This window comes from Peromyscus californicus, unplaced genomic scaffold (assembly GCF_007827085.1).
Source record: "Peromyscus californicus insignis strain IS unplaced genomic scaffold, ASM782708v3 Scaffold_13__1_contigs__length_99412109, whole genome shotgun sequence".
Taxonomy (NCBI): domain Eukaryota; kingdom Metazoa; phylum Chordata; class Mammalia; order Rodentia; family Cricetidae; genus Peromyscus; species Peromyscus californicus.
In genome coordinates this window covers 14,113,741-14,130,885 of record NW_026294424.1, presented here as the reverse complement: position 1 = coordinate 14,130,885, position 17,145 = coordinate 14,113,741, and the positions used below count along the sequence as shown (strand labels likewise).

Here is a 17,145-nt window from a genome sequence, read left to right as displayed (position 1 = left end):
CCATTCTCTGTGTCCTAGCTGCTGGCCACAGTTTTACTGTTTTCATGAGGCTAGCTAGGTGGTACTTGTGTAAGTGTTAAGTCTTGAGGCTGGCTAGGTGGTACCTGTGTAAGGGTTAGTCTTGAGGCTGGCTAAGTGGTGCTTGTGTAAGGGTTAGTTTTGAGACTGGCTAGGTGGTGCTTGTGTAAGGGTTAAGTCTTGAGGCTGGCTAGATCGTACCTGTGTAAGGGTTAGTCTTGAGGCTGGCTAAGTGGTGCTTGTGTAAGGGTTAGTTTTGAGACTGGCTAGGTGGTGCTTGTGTAAGGGTTAGTCTTGAGGCTGGCTAGGTAGTGCTTGTGTAAGGGTTAGTCGTGAGGCTTCACCTGACTGACTTGACTGAGAAGCATTTCAGAGGCATCAAGCACACTGGTGACACGTGTATATCTGTGTGTGTTTACAGAAGAGGACTAAGGCAGAAAGGCCCACCCTGAACGTGGGGTGTGCATAGACTAGAGTCCCCAGAGCACTGAAGGGAGCAGGGAAGCAGACTAGGAGTTGACTATGACTGGCACAGGCATCCTAGACCTTTCTCCCCACTCTCTGCTTTCTGGTTGCCATGATACAAGCCACTGTGTTCTTGTATTGCCTTCTCCACCTTTGAAACTCTGAGCCAAAATAAATCTTTTTCCCTTAAGTTGCTTCTCTCAATTATTTGGTCACATCATTTATATATACATACACACACACACACACACACACACACACACACACACACACACATACACACACTTTTTGAGGAACCTCCATACTATGATTTTTTCTCACAACTTCAACATTTCCTCTTCCCACTAAAACTGTGCAGTTTCTATCATGCTTACCCACCATTATGGTTTGGTTCTTCTACCTTTTGTTTATCCTAATGAGATAAGTGGGAAGTGATATCTCTCATAGTTGGTTATTTTTTAATTAAGAAATTTTTTATTCACTTTACATACCAACCACAGTTCCTCCTCCCCTTCTTTTTCCTACTCCAACCCCGCCCAATTCACTCCATATCCACTCCTCTAAAAGGGTAAGGGCTCCCATGGGGAGTCAACAAAGCCTGGTACATTCAGTTGAGGCAAGACCAAGCCTCTCCTCCCTGCATCAAGGGTGACCAAGGCATCCCACCATAGGGAATGGGCTCCAAAAAGCCAGCTCATGCACCAGGGCTAGATCCTGATCCCACTGCCTGGGGCCCCTTAAACAGACCAAGCTACACAACTGTCTCACTTATGCAGAGGGCCTAGTCCAGTCCCATGCAGGCTCCACAGCTGTTGGTCTAAAGTTCATGAGTTCCCACTAGCTTGGTTTAGTTGTATCTGTAAATTTCCCCATTATGATATTGATGCCCCTTGCTCATAGAATCCCTCTTCCCTCTCTTCAGCTGAATTTCTGGAGCTCAGCCTGGTGCTTGGCTGTGTATCTCTGCAGCTGTTAACATCAGTTACTGGATTAAGGCTCTAATGACAGTTAGGGTATTCATCAATCTGATTACCGGGGTAGGCCAGCTCAGGCACCCTCTCCACTATTGCTAATAGTCTATGCTGGGGTCATCCTTGTGGATTCCTGGGAACTTCCCTAGCTCCAGGTTTCTCCCTATCCCCATGATGTCTCCCTCTATCAAGATATCTCTTTCATTGCTCTCCCACTCTGTTCCTGTTCCAGCTCGACCATTCTGTTGCCTTATGTTCTCATCCCCCATCACCTACCCGCTATTGCCCCCCACCCAGTTTACTCCAGAGATCTCATCTGTTTTCTCTTCCCATGGCAACCATGCATCCCTCTTAGGGTCCTCCTTGTTACCTAGCTTCTCTGGAGCTGTGGCTTATAGTCTGGTTACCCTTTGCTTTATATCTAGTTTCCACTTATAAGTGAATACATACCATGTTTGTTTTTCTGAGTCTTGGTTACTTCACTCAGGATGATATTTCATAACTCCATCCATTTGCCTGTCAATTTCATGATGTCATTGTTTTTTACTGCTTAGCAATGATTACTGATGTTCATCATCTTTTACAGCCTTGGTTCTATGCTGTGCTTTCTTTCTTCTACTTCTCTCTGTATAGTCTAGGATACATTTAAATGCCTGCTTTTTATAAGTCTTACCCTTGCTCTTCTGTGGGCCTTAGGTGATTCTCTTGCATCCCTCAATAGTTTCTTGCAATTGTGGTTTTCAGAAAGCATCCATGGCTGGAGGTCAGAGCTGTGCTGTCACAGAATACAATCAGAACAGCCCTGAGATTAGGGCTGTGGACTGAGTAGGCTTTGTTTTTCTGATGTATGTAATAACCTCACAGAGTTGTGTTGCTGGGTGGAGTGGGACAAGAGTAATTGAAATCAACATACAATTTCTCACCATTTTGAAGATAGAATTTTTTTGATTTTGTGTTAATTTGGTTTTTTTTTTTTGTAGATCTGTGTCTGATTTCCAGAGCTCTCTTGCAGTGAGTGTTCTCTTGGCCAATTGCCAGTGGCTTTTTAATGTATCCATAAAGGGATGAAGGCCCAGTGCTTTCTAATAGCCCTTTGATGAATTTTTTCTCAGTTTAGTACATTTTGATAAGTGCCTACATTGCCTAGATTGCTGATATGATTAAAAACTTTCACTGACACAACTTAAATAATATTGATCATTTGTATAATATTTTATAATAGATACCAACTTTCAATTTTTCTATACTTTTCTATCAAGTTATATGAATTTTTATATTTTTAATTAATGTATCTAAAATAGTTTCCTACATTTGTTCATTGACTATTGCTTTTATACCTTTTTATTAAGTTTTAATTTTAGTGTATAATTATAAGATAACTTTTATTTTGTAAACTTTATTTTCCCTTTTAAGACATCCCCTGTCCAAAGTTCATGAAATTTATTTTCTAAATTTCTTTTTTAATGTCAGTACTGGTCACCAAATGCTTCCTTCTGATTTAATTCAATAAATGTACTTTGAAAATATTATCCTTTATATTTAAATTATATTTCAAAAACTTTCCTTAACTCTAAAAACAGAACAAAATGTTTTAGTATGTACATTACTAGAAAAGAATGCTCCAGACAAGGATTCTATGCTATTGTGCATTTTCGATCAAATTTGAATTCTAAACTTATTAGATGATCATTGATTGTATCTTGAACCCTTTATATTTTCATGCTACTCTCAGTTCTGTTTTTAACAATCAGTATGAAATATGTTGCAATCTATTTACATGTAGATTTTTCATCTGCTTTCATTGTGATTTAAGAAGTTTTAGTATATTTGTTCAGCATGTCTGTATTGGTTTTTTAAGAAATGTTAATACGTGATTTGAGAGAAAGGGTGCTTTCAATGCAACATTGTATTTTATTGTTGGAAGTTTATAAGTGTCTAAGGATCCTTAATATTACTAAACGAAAAAAGTTTTAGCTTTGTATAACCAACATTTTCCACATTAGAAATATCAATCTACCAATAAATTGTCTGTTGTAACTTGAAGAACCCTAGAATACAGTATGGTGGGTGAATACTTCTTCTGAATAGGCAGTTAAAATATTTCTGTATTTTTGGAAAACACATCTCAAACATAAATGACACAAAATAACATAGTAGAGTATGAGGCAGATTTAAGTAGTAACACATAGTACTGAATCATGGTACTGAAAAGTTAGATGGCCCATAATAACATGCTTTAACATAATGTACAATCATTCACCAATGCTTGCAACAGGGAAAAAAAAAAAGATCTGGTTTATCAGAGACCTCAGCCCGCTTAATGGGTTTGGTGGATCATGTGACAGGCTTGCCCCAACTTGAAATGGATACAGTCAATACAGGCAGCTGCCCAGAGTACAACATTTGGCCCAGAGTTAGCATTTGTTGAATGCCTGCTTTTTCATATCACACTTCTGGTTTTCATTTTCATGTTAATATTATGACGTTGGCTGTCTGTTTTTCTTTTGCTAACAAGGAAAGAGGAGGCTAGAGACTTGGTTGCTTCATCAGTGGTATTTGAACTTGGTTTCTTTCTGCACTTTTTTTTAACCTTCTGCTGGGCAGTGACAGCTACAGCAGTATTTGTGATAACATTGTCTTCAGATTAGGAATGATCAAACTGAGATAAGTTAAGAATTTCCCCCAAATTGTACTTTTTATCAAGTGATACAAATAGAACTAGAAATGAGAAGATTAGAAATAAGCTTCAGTCCTCTTGCAGCTCTTGGCTCTTTGTACACATAAAACATAGTTCTTATGGACTGTCCTGTAAGCAGTTACTTTTATCTAGGGTGTTAAGCTCTGCTGTAACTTCAATGATCATGCACTCAGCCTTTAAACTCAACAGTATATGATTACTAAAATTATTTTAGGTGATAATGTTGGCCATATTCACAGTGCTAAACATTTTACATGTATGAGGACTGTTGGGTAGTCATATTCAGAGAAGCAGGAACCATGATGGTTGCTAGCAGGTGGGAAAAATGCTAGAGAGTTGCTCAGTTGGCATAGCCATACAGCTTGACAACATGAAAGTGTTTTGGAGATTGGTGTACATACAAGTATACATAACACTACCAAAGGGAATACTTAAAATGGATAAAGTGGTAAGTTCTATCCTAGTATTTTACCTCAATTAAAAATACAGAACATCAGTCACATGATAGTGTATGCCTGTAATCCCAATACTTTAGGAAGATCAGGAGTTCAAGACCAACTTGGACTGTATGACTGACTTAAAACAACAACAAAATTAAGATCATGTGTGACAACTTACCATTATGTTAACTTATGTGGCGCCCCGGGGAATGTTGCTAATGAATTGATGTTTTATTCACAGTGATCTGCAGCCCTGGATCCTACAATCCCCGGGATGGAACTCACTGCCTCCAGTGCAATAGCAGCATGGTGTATGGAGCGAAGGCATGCGCATAGGCCAGTGCCTCGTGCGACCCAGTGGTTTATTAAACACAAAAGTATATTTTTTGAAGTGCTAAATTATAATAAATCACTATTATGCTAAAATTAAATAATCATAATTTACAAAGACATGGTGTCCTCATTCAATCCAGTACTATATGTATCATCTTTCTTGGTTAATTAATACTAGAGCTGCATTTGACACCAGATGACTCGGGTGTCACTGCATTTTAAAAACTGGTTCAAATGTTCTGTATTGGGTGATGTTGAAGATTTTTTCAGGAATTTCAAAAGTATCCCATTTTATCTTTACTATGTATCACCTAGATTCAGGCCATCATATTCTAAGACCTTTAATCTTAATAGAACTTTATTTATTTGAGCTTGGCCTTTCACAGCTCAGAGCCAGTTTCAAAAATATGTTCTGGGTCTCATCACTGTACTTGTTAGCATAAGACCTACACCTATGGAAACTGTGGGTTTTCCTGTGGGTCAGTGTGTTGTCTTAAACTATCAGTTATTGACTTTCAAGTCAGACCTGGTAGCACAGGCCTGTAATCTTAGTACTTGGGAGGCAGAGGTGGGAAGATTAGGAGTTCAAAGTCCAAGGACAGCCTGGACTACATGAGATCCTGTTTCAAAAAGTGTCTTACATTACCTCCTTGACATTTTAGAATGGAGCAACCATAGAATTTTCTCAGTAGACTAACGTGGTGTGTCTTCCTTACAGTACTTCCAGGACAAAGAATTAACAATCATCCCATTTCATTTACTGTACCATTCAAATGAGTACTGTGTGCCAGAAGTCACTGCTGCTTCCACTAATACCTTCTTTTACATTGGGATACCACATTTGAATACAAGGAGTTGCCAATTTGTAACAATTTAAATAGAGGAAAATTCACAAGGAACTTTGGTGTCCTTTTCTGAAGTCCCTAGTGATCACCTGGTTCACATTTCCTGCATCTTCTCTGTGAGACATTGCCTGCTTTGCTCCTGACATTTCCTGTCTTAAAACACAATGATTGAAGAATGAAAAGAATAAACAGTGGAATTTCAGCACCTTTGAGCAACAGGTTAGCTAACAAGGAGCTATACTGTTGGCTTGTAGAGACTAAGCCAACTAGAAAATATCCTATTTCATTTCTCTGTGGATAAGCACAGCCTCAAAATTCTCACACAAATAGCAGAAGGCAAATGGCCTGTGGTTGTTCTTGGTTAGCCCTCATAGCAGTTACTTTCTGTCTCTGGGCTTTCATCATCATAATCTGATTGCTCCTCTATAGAAGTAGAGGTATTTCAGATGCCTTCTTTCCTATGGCAGGCAACATAGTGAGCATAACATAGTTGGGGTGAAATAGTTGCTTTTCTCTAATTAGCATATACATTCTGTAGCTTCTAAAACGCCAAGTCTCCTTTGCTAAAACTTCCTGAAGCCATCCCAGTTTCTTAAGTATATATTGGAATTGATTGAATATGTTCTTTCAGTTGTCAGTCTGGAAAGCAGAGGTAGAGCTGTAATGGTGGTGGTAAGTCTGGAGAGTCATGCCAACCTGGAGGCACAGATGATCTGGGGTTAGAGTAGACACAATGGAAGGCTGATCAGAGTTAAGTTCCTAGTTTATACAGGCAGACTTTACAACAAAGCCTTACTAATGTTATGTCAGAACAAGGTAGAATTAAGAAGCTAGGTCAAGAGAGCTATCTTTAGCAAGAGAAGCAGGGGGCAACACTAGCAAGAGAAAGGGAGACATTAATGACTACTTTTTCCTGTTTCCCATAGCGAAATGAACCATTTTTATTGTGTAATACCACAGTTATTTGAGTCCATTGCTTGTTTGTGTTCAACATTCAGTTATACTAGCATATCCCTAGTTCCATAGCTCACTTCTTATGATACAGTTAGGTTTTTTTAATACCAATTAAAGATCTCTGAATGAAAATATGTCAGGAACTATAAGAAGAGTTACTTCTGTTATAATGCCAGATAAGATGTGCAGTGTTGACTGTTGTTGAAAATGATGGCACTATGTGCCCAAAGCTGCAAACTGTCTCTAAAGGGCAGTGTCATAAAGCAGTTTCTGGTAATTCTGTTTATGTTAAGACAATTTCTTCCTGTATAATACCTTTTCAATTATATGATCAGATGATTTTACCAACACCTAAAGATGTTTTTACCACCATTCAAGGGGAAGTAATTATTCCCATTTTGTATTCAATATATTTACATTAAATATGTAATATATGTTTATTTGGCAGTGTGGAAATAAAGATGCTTAAGTTTGTTCAGTAATCTCAGTTTCTGAAGATTCTCACAAGTAAATCAGAGATAGATGAAATACTATGTCCAGTGGTACTAGGGTCACAGTATATACAGTGATGCAATTAGCACAAGTGCCCTACAAGAAAGAGTAATAAGCTATCCTCCTTCCGTACGACCGACTGTCACCAAGCCAGTAAATTGACTGTCACATTTTCAAATTGAATGAATTAACTTAAATTAACTTTATATTTAACTGTATTGGTTTGCATTATTATTATTTGTATTTTGAGTTTTAAACAAATGCACTAAAATGTTTATCTCGTGATTGTCTCATGTAATAGGATTATGCGTGAGTTTTTTTTATGCCTTCTGTTTCCCAAAATTTCTTCAATGATATGAATTGCTTTCATAATGTTGGAAACAATAAACTTACTTTGAAAAACTGCAGGAGTAACCATGAGAGAAGATGTTGTTATTCATCTTTCCAGCACCGGTTTCTTTCATCCCCCTTCCCAGCAGAGCAGCAGGTTTGCCTACACAGAGCATGAGCTTTCATGCTAGAGGTAGACTTTCCTAGATACCATGAGGTGAACCAGCCATAGGAGTAGGAGGAACCTTTTGCTGAGGACAGAGTAGAGATAAGAACTGGGCCTCCAAGGATGTCACTGCATCATTGCCGTTGTTAATTGTGCACCCCAGCCTGCCCTGCACTTCACAGTTCTATGATGTAGGACATTCATTGTATATAAGCTAGTTACGTTTTCTGTTACAGATAAATGATCCTCATTGATAAAGCACTCACTATAAGGGTGTTGTAAAAAGAACACCAGATGAGGAAGTTAACAAACAGTTTTAGAACTCAGCTATCAGTAATGTTAGCTTTTTGGTAAACTTTCCATATTTACCCTTAGGGAACATTTCTCTTACTAGTATGCGTTTTTCCAAGCTATTTGACTTACCAAGTTCATGTAGAACTAATGGCTATAGTATTTCACTTATTTCAGCAAAAATATGATGAAATGGTTAAGCATTCTAGTTGTGGGCTATTTCTGTTGCTTCTAGATTCTCAGTTGTGTGTGTCACTATAGTTATCTTCTTTCTGAGCCTTCCGTGGGATTTCTAATCTCCTTTGTATCAAATATGCAGAAACTGGTAGGCTTAGAATTTCTAATCTTCTGGACAATTCCCCAAATTATAGTGATACCATGGAAAGAGTAAATATTTTACTGCATTCTCTCTGACGCCATTCTTAAGAATATTTAATTTGATAGATGAAACAGTTCCCCTGAGTATTAGTGAGTTTGAGATCTCCTCATGGTAATGCTGCTACTGTGGCTGATTGTATTGTTTACTGAGTGCTTATTTAATTTGCCTCTCTCTTTTAATCACAATTCTGACTTCATAGAATCTGAAAAAGCCAAAATAAGTTAATAACCTGCCTGGAATTTTACACAGCAGGTAAGTACTAAAGACTAGTGTCAGTTCTGACTTCACACTCCTGCACATTACCCAGAGCCTTGACTTTTCTCTCGTAGATGGTGTATCCCGACCTCCATCACTTGTAGGGCCTCTCTGCTCCTCCATCTCCAGCATGGGTTATGTCCTTCCAGTGTTGGGTCTCCAGGCACTTAGTTTGCCTTTCATCCCAATAAGAGAATAAATTGAATACTCTCTGTAAGACTTTTACATTATTTGGAGTAGTGTCTCTAACCAACTGACACTGTTAGGGAAGCTGGGAATTAATATATTCAGTTAATTCCATTAATGTGTATGTTAAGTATGCTTTACCAATAGAAAACTAGTGATCATGCAACTGAAGTGCTGTAGTAACACTAATTAGTTTCTCTCTGAACAAGGCTTGAGATGTTGGTGCTTGTTGACAGTGTTGTAGACATAGTGGTCTTCAGGAAGATGTCAGGTAGAGATTTTTTGTTACAGTATCTAATCATAACTCAGTTGTTGTGAATCTTCTATAATTGGTGTCCATTTCTTCTACCATCCACATGCCCCTCTTGATAGCAGTGACTACTTCTGCCAGTTTCTGCAGAAAACTTCCGTGAAACCTTGGGTATAACTTCTTCCTCACTTTGCTTTTGGCTTCTCCCCAGGCTGCAGACATGTTTCAAATAGCATGTAGAATGTTGAAACTGTTCCAAAACTTGAGGATGTGGTTAATTCAGTCATTTCAATAGCCCTTTCACATGCCTGGCAAATGTAATCTACATTGAATATAGCTACTACGTTTTAATATTATCACTGAATGAATAGTTGTGTTCAACAGACAATATATAATGTTCACAATAGGCTATAGTTCACCTGGATCATTGTCTAAGATCAAAAGGACATTGAATAGATTGTTTTGTCTATAACATGTATTAGTGATTTTTCTCAGTGCTGTGACAGAACACTTGATTTTGATAAAAGGAACTTAAGAAAGGGTCTGTTTAGGCTCACTGTTTGAGGATGCATTTACCCTGGTGGGAGAAATTTGGTTTTCAGAAGTATGGGGCAGCTGGGTTACATTGCTTCTGTAGCCAGAAAGCAAAGAGGAATGGAATGATGGTGAAGAGTTCATTTTTTCCTTTGAATTCAGTCCAGGACCCCCATGAGATGGTACCACCCACATTAAAGGTGAGTCTTTTCTTCCTCCATTTAAATCTTTCTTGAAACACCCTCAAAGAAAACTCACAGAAGCGTTCCTTGGTAATTCTGAATCTAGTCCAGTGGAAAATGAATATTAACCATCACACCTCCACCCCTTGCCAGCTTGACACCCAACCCATCACTTTAAATGGTAACACTTTATCTTTAGTCACTAAAGTCATTCTTGTCACATAATTCAAAATGCATGTAGTCAATCTATAAAAGTTCCCGCTGTCTTTAATGACTCAAACACTTTTCAGAAGTCCATAGTATCCTTTGAGACTCAGAAAAGTCTCTTTGTTATGAACTGTATTAATATAAAATCATAAATCAAGTTGCATACTTCCAACATACAGTGGCACATATTCAATATTTTTATTTCAGAATGGAGTAATGGAGCAGTATCAAGGAAAGGCCAGACTGAAAGAAGATCAAAACAAACAGGGAAGACACCAAACCCTGTAGCTCTGTAATTGTCATCAGACTTATGATGGCATCATCTGGGCTCCACTGTCTCAGGCAGCCCAGGCTCTGATGCCTACAGCACACACATTCTCTTCCTTGAGCCAGTTCTGCTCTGGGCCTGCAGCTTGTCTTGGTAGATACCTCACAGTCCTGGCATCTCTAGCATGCTGGGGTCTCCATTGCAAAATTAGGTTTTACTCTTTCAGGTTCCTACAGTGACCTCCCAGGGCATCCTTGCTGGGAATTTTAAGTCTACCATACATTCCCTGCAGCTTTCTTAAACCTTGAGGCAAGACTCACCCCTTTATTTTTGCATCTTTGATGCCTGAAAAAATTGTTCCATATGGATGATCCTGCCATGTTAGGCTGCCAAATTGAGGTGTCGCTTAGCCTTCTTGGATCACATTTGTAGCAGGCTCAGTGTCCTTTTGAGGCTGACTCCAGGGAAATACTTTCACAATTGGCCACTGGAGCAAGGAAACTCTAGTATAGACTCCCCCTTTTCAAATGAATTTGAGTTTTCATAAGTGGTAATCTTGTGTGTGTGTGTGTGTGTGTGTGTGTGTGTGTGTGTGTGTGTGTGTGTGTATGTGTGTGTGTGTGTGTGTGTTCAGGGCATTTTTTTAACTCTTTCTAGTGATGTATGTTTCTCTTTGATGATGTGAATGTACTTAATTAAAGAAGCTTTCTTCCGACCTTGTCTAAAACGTTAAACTTACTCATGTTCTTTCCTCTCCAGAATGCACATACTTAAAAATAGTTTATTATTAGATAATTTCACATGTGTATGTAATGCACTTTGATCACACACAGCCTACATTACCCTCTCTTATTCTCTTCAGACTTTCTATTGCACCCCTTCTTCTTTTCATTAAGTATTACTCCCATTTTCATGCCACTGAGTTTAATTAGTATTTCTTGCATGAACATTGGTAGGGTATTTTTTATTGGAACACAGGAAACTGTCCAGTGTCTACATTAATGAAGAAAATGACCCTCCCAGTCCATGATGGAACATAGACAGACCAAATCTTGTATAGTGTTGTGTAGATAACCACAGCTGCTGTGAATTCATGAGTATAATAACTCATGTCCAGAAGACAGGCTTCCACGGCACCCATCCTCATCCTTCAGCCTATTATATTCTTTCTGTGCTCCCATACACAATGTTTACTGAACCTCAGAGAGAATGATATGGGTGTCCCATTCATGGGTGAGCACTCAGTTATTCTCAGCACTTTAACCAGTTCTGAATCTGTGCACATTTTAATCTTTCTGTTCTATCTTATTATAGATCTGAATAACAATTGGAATCAGTAGCTGTGCCACAGCCTGAGTGCTATGTTGTCCTAAAATTTCCCCCGCCAAAGAAATTAGTCCATTGTATGCTTTTAACTTCTGTTATTGTTTTGTGTGAAGATGAAGGTAGGTATATGCATACTCTGGCATGTGTGTGTTGGTCAGAGGACAACTGGTGGAAATCAGTTCTTTCCTTTTACTTTATGAGTCCAAGGGCTCAAAGTCAGATTATCTGTCGACAAGTGCCTTAACTGGCTGCACCATCTCATTGGTCCTCGCCCATTAAGTTTTGATTCAGCTTCATTCAGGTTCTTAGGACATGGGCGGGATAAAACCAGATTCTTTGGCAGAGTATAACATGAATGGCTTCTAGTCAAGGTCCCAACAGAGTCTTTGTTCCCCCTCTGAAATCTTATGAGTAGGACTTCAAGTTCAGCATTTGAGGGCATCTCTTGAACGTAGCTTCAAATGCTTCCATGTTCATTCTCACAAACCAGAACTACACAGTCAGTTTTATCACAGTAGCCTCATTTCTTGGTACCAATTTCCTGTATTAGTTACTTTTTACATCTCTGTAACACAGTAGTTAACAAAGCAACTTAAGGAAGAGGGCCTATTTTGGGCAACAGTTGGAGTGTACAGTCCATCATAATGAGGAAGTCCTGATGACAGCAGTGTGAGTTGGCTGATCGTATTACATCCTCCGTCAAGAAGGAAATGGAGAAATGCTGGTGTTTGGTTCAATTTCTCCATTCAGTAAGAGACCCCAGCCCATGAGATAGTGCCATCCACATTCAGAGTGGATCTTAAAGTCCTGTGGGGAATGCCCTCATGGGCATACATAGAGGAGTGTCTGTATGGTTAAACTCAAATCCATCAAGTTGACAAGTCTGTTTCACAGTTCTCGTCTCTGTGAAACAGAAACAGTTTACAAAACATTCTTTACCCAGTAATGGTGGTTTATCTGAAACCTTATACTTGAAAGGCTGAGGCAGAAGGATAATGAGTTTGAGGCCAGCCTAGACTAAGTAATTCTAGGCTATACTGGGCTACAGTGTGAGTCCCTTATGTTAAAAAATGAAAAACACAGTCTTCAGACAGTGTTGTTATCTAGGCTTTTTTGTGTGGTGTGTCAGTAATAAATGAAGAACACGTGTTCACTCAGATTCTTGGGTGTTCCAGAGTTCTTTAGTTTATTAAAAGAGGCTTTATTTAAATTCTGTATAATTCCACAAAACGTTAAGAAAAACTGTTAAGCATGTCTGAATACCCTTGATACTGTCTGTAAACTCCTGATATGCTTAGTATGTGCTTCCAGAACAAACTGTTCTGGTGTTAATTTTATTAACATCAAATATTTTGTCAGATAATTCTCATCCAGTTACCCTCTAGTTGTTCCTTAGAAGCTCTGCAGTCTTCAGTGTTGGCTCTTGCAGCCTCACCTCTAACCTTGGCATTATGACAACAATGCTGCCTCTTCCAGTGCTGGACTAGCCCATGGCTTGTTTCGTGTTTCCATACATGTAGGATCATTGGTCCACTCAGTAGACTATCACAAAGCTGCTTGACTTTCCTGTCATCAGGTCATCTTTTTCCTGTCCTTTGATTTATCTTGTTATCCCTGAGCCTGATGGCTGGTTAATCATCTGAGACTATTGATAGTGTCCTTGAGTTCCAAGTCTTAACACAGGCACCATCTTTCCACTTTTCTTTGTTGTGCCAAGTCGAGAAATTTTAATAGTCAAGGAAAGTATGGGAAGCAAATCCCATTCTATTCTGGAAGAAGCAGAAGTCTCCCATCATGTAGTGCTCCCATATTCCTTCTGTCTGCAGACTCTAATGCCAGTGTCTTCTCTATTCCTCATTTTTTTTATAGTTTCTCTTCCTTTTTGTTGTTGAGCAGGTATAGAAGATTTATAACTTATTTTGACATCTTCTTATGAGGTATTTGGAATTGTGTCTTAATTATCAACACTTATTGACTTTTGTTCTTCTTGTTGAGTTAGAGTTTAGTCAGACTGTCATCAAGGTTTATTATCTATGTGCTGTCAGTTCTTTATAATGAGCCTTTCTTGTGACTCAGTGTCAATTCATTGCTTGTAAATTATCCACATGTGCTCATGAAGCATTAGCATTCTGATTTTTCATGAAGACTTAACATGTTCATTAAGTCAGATTCATGCATCTCAGGCCTTTATAAATTATGGTTTTCTCCTAATTGTTGGATCAGTTGAATATGAAAGTATCAGCTGGGCAGTGGTGGCACATGCCTTTAATCCCAGCACTCGGGGGGGGGGGCAGAGCCAGGTGGATCTCTGTGAGTTCGAGGCCAATCTGGTCTATAGAGAGAGATCCAGGACAGGCACTAAAACTACACAGAGAAACCCTGTCTCGAAACTCCCTCCGCCAAAGAAAAAGAAAATAAAAAAGAAAGTATCCTATATAGCACATACTTGTCTTATAAATATCCAATGGTGATTTATTCTTTATCATTTGATAGACTCATTTTTTTAAAAGAAGAAATTGATATAAAGATGTTTCACATGAAAACTGGAAGACTTCACCATAGTAGAAATTTACTAAAAGCAATACCAAAGAATTTTTTTTCAGAAGAAAGCATTTTCAGTGACAGTAGAAGAAACAAATTCTAACAAAATGATAAATGTGGTCCTATTAAAAAAATAGTACATCTGGCAAGATGGCCTAGTGGCTAAAGGTGCCTATTGCCAAGTCTAATGACCTGAGTTCCATCCTGGGGCACCACATGACAGAAGCAAGAACTGACTCCTACAAGCTGTCATCTCACCTTCGCACATCTATAGTGCGCCTCAAAGAAATAAATAGGAAAAAAATTAAAAAGGGAAATAATTGGGACTGGAAAGGTTGCCCAGGGGTTATTGCTCAGCACTTATTGCTCTTGCAGGACCTGGGTTCAGTTCCTGGCACCCACCTGGTAGCTCACAACCATCTGTAACTCCAGTCTCTGGGCATCTGATGCCCTCCTCTGACATCTGAGAGCAGCAGTTACAACATGGTGCAGAAACAAACATGCATGCAAAACACCCACATCCATCAAGTAAAAAAGAAAACAATTTTCTTTAAAATACACAGAACCACCATGCATAAAAAGACTAGACATATGGAAGAGGTAAATGGAGATGACGACTAAGGCTTTCTTACCAATAAATATGAATTTTCAGCCACTCTCCCCTGTCTGAATGTGCCACTCGGTATCAGCCGCCTTTTCCTTTAATGTGCTGCAGATGCTTAGTTGCCTTTAGAATTCCATGGCTTCTTTTGATAGGAGCTGCTGACATCATTATTTCACTTTTGTAGATGTTTCTTCTGGACATGTTGAGCATTTTCAACTCACTTTTTCTGGTTCATTGCAAGACTGCTTCTTGGGAGTTCTTCTGTAGATTGTTGTTCACCCACTTTAAAAGACTGTCAGACGTTATCGTCTGCTTCTGCCCCTGCTTTTCTGATTCCTGTATTCACCACATGCATGACACTCATACGTTGCCTGGACTGTTTTGCCTTTGGCTTGTCTTCAGATTCACCATTGCATTAAGCTCTGAATGATAACCTGTCAAATCCTTTCAGTAGAATCATTAATTTTAGTCATTTTTCAAAATTCTTACTAGATTATTTTAAATTTTGCTAGGTGGTTTATATTTCTAATCTACTGCTGAAATTTCCAGCATTGTCTTGTAGCCTTTGAATACAACATATTTATTTTTTATTCCAGGTCTGATTGTCCTAAGGAGATCCTGTGGCTCCCTTCCCATTGCTCCTTATTTCTGCTCCTTTGTGCATATTGACTCATAACCCTCTGTTGCTAGAGTTTTCCTGCCTGGCTCACAGTCAGGGCAAATCTCTCTTGCCCGCCAGTCCCAAGCCGCTCAAACCCGATCAAGTAAACACAGAGACTTATATTGGTTACAAACTGTATGGCCGTGGCAGGCTTCTTGCTAACTGTTCTTACAGCTTAAATTAATCCATTTCTATTAATCTATACCTTGCCACGTGGCTTGTGGCTTACCGGTACTTTACATCTTCCTTATCCTGATGGCGGCTGGCAGTGTCTCCCCTCAGCCTTCCACTTCCCAGCTCTATTCTCCTCCTTGTCCCACCTATACTTCCTGCCTAGCCAATGGCCAATCAGTGATTTATTTATTGACCAATCAGCAACACATTTGACATACAGACCATCCCACAGTACTTCCCCTTTTCTTTTCTTAAAAAGGAAGGTTTTAACCTTTACACATCTCCAAAGTCAGCTTGGTATATTTGGGAATTTGGGCGTAGCTTCTCTTACTACTTCCTGCTGGAGGGGGGCGCTGTATCTTCTGGGGAAACAAAGAAAATTTTAGGATCATGGAGTAGTCCGTGAGGCTGTATCATCTGAGCCAGTTGTCTTGAAACGGTTCTGGATGTTGGATCATCTGGGCCATGGTGTCATCGGAGACCTTTCAGGGGGTCTTGGCTGGTCAAACCTGATGTATCTTACTCTGGAACAAATCCATAGCCTCTTGCTTTCTGTGGAAACAAAAGAGACTCTTTTCCAAAGCAACATATCCTTATATCCAAATTTTGAAGTCAAAGTATCTTTAAAATATACATACTGGTTTAACTCAGCTTCCTTTACAATCAAATATCTCTCTGTAGTTAAGAATCCCAAAGACAACACAATCCAGACTCTCTGTGTAATAGTCATCTCTATGTGGCTTATTTTTTATATTAATTTTACTGTCTCTTTAAAGACTTTATTTTTTTTAAACCATGTATTTGTTTCTATACTGTATATATCACCTTTTTTTTTGTCTCTTTTAAGCCTACGTATATTTTACACACATTTTAAACTATTACATCTGAATCTGTCTTATTATGAATCTGTTGCTTTAAGCTGTAGCAGCTGTGGCTGCTGGCTCCGCCCACCTCAGCTTCCCAACATGGCGGTGTATGCTTACCACCAGCTCTGGGAGCTATCGTGGGTCTATGCTTTTATCCAAGCAGCATGTAGCTCAGAAACCTCTTTTTTTGTTTTGTACTAGCAAAGGCTAAATCCATCAAGCAGCTTAATGTGCCATTTGCAGAGACTTCATTCCCGCCATACTGCAGGTCGAGCGCGCACGCCAGCAACCCGCCAGTAGCTCAAACCGGCAGCTGCCGCTCATTTGAGAGAAACAATTAGGAACTGTTTTTAGCTCCGTTTTAGAATCTTTTTTCTCAGGTTTTAGGTGGAAACTCTTGCCACCACGTTGGACGCCATTTGTTGCTAGAGTTTTCCTGCCTGGCTCACAGTCAGGGCAAATCTCTCTCGCCCGCCAGTCCCAAGCCGCTCAAACCCGATCAAGTAAACACAGAGACTTATATTGGTTACAAACTGTATGGCCGTGGCAGGCTTCTTGCTAACTGTTCTTACAGCTTAAATTAATCCATTTCTATTAATCTATACCTTGCCACGTGGCTTGTGGCTTACCGGTACTTTACATCTTCCTTATCCTGATGGCGGCTGGCAGTGTCTCCCCTCAGCCTTCCACTTCCCAGCTCTATTCTCCT

General features: G+C 39.2%; 2 protein-coding genes across 3 annotated transcripts in view; one reads left to right on the top strand and one right to left on the bottom strand.

Moving 5' to 3' along the window:
* The window catches only part of Zpbp (zona pellucida binding protein), a 153,973-nt gene extending 146,354 nt beyond the window's left edge, over positions 1-7,619 (top strand). For both annotated transcript variants that reach the window (XM_052734501.1, XM_052734500.1), the window contains one exon: positions 4,834-7,619. In XM_052734501.1, coding sequence (XP_052590461.1) covers positions 4,834-4,928 — 95 coding nt within the window. In that variant the 3' untranslated portion in view covers positions 4,929-7,619. The remainder of the gene's footprint in view (positions 1-4,833) is intronic.
* The window catches only part of Spata48 (spermatogenesis associated 48), a 231,351-nt gene that overhangs the window by 205,211 nt on the left and 8,995 nt on the right, over positions 1-17,145 (bottom strand). The window lies entirely within an intron of this gene.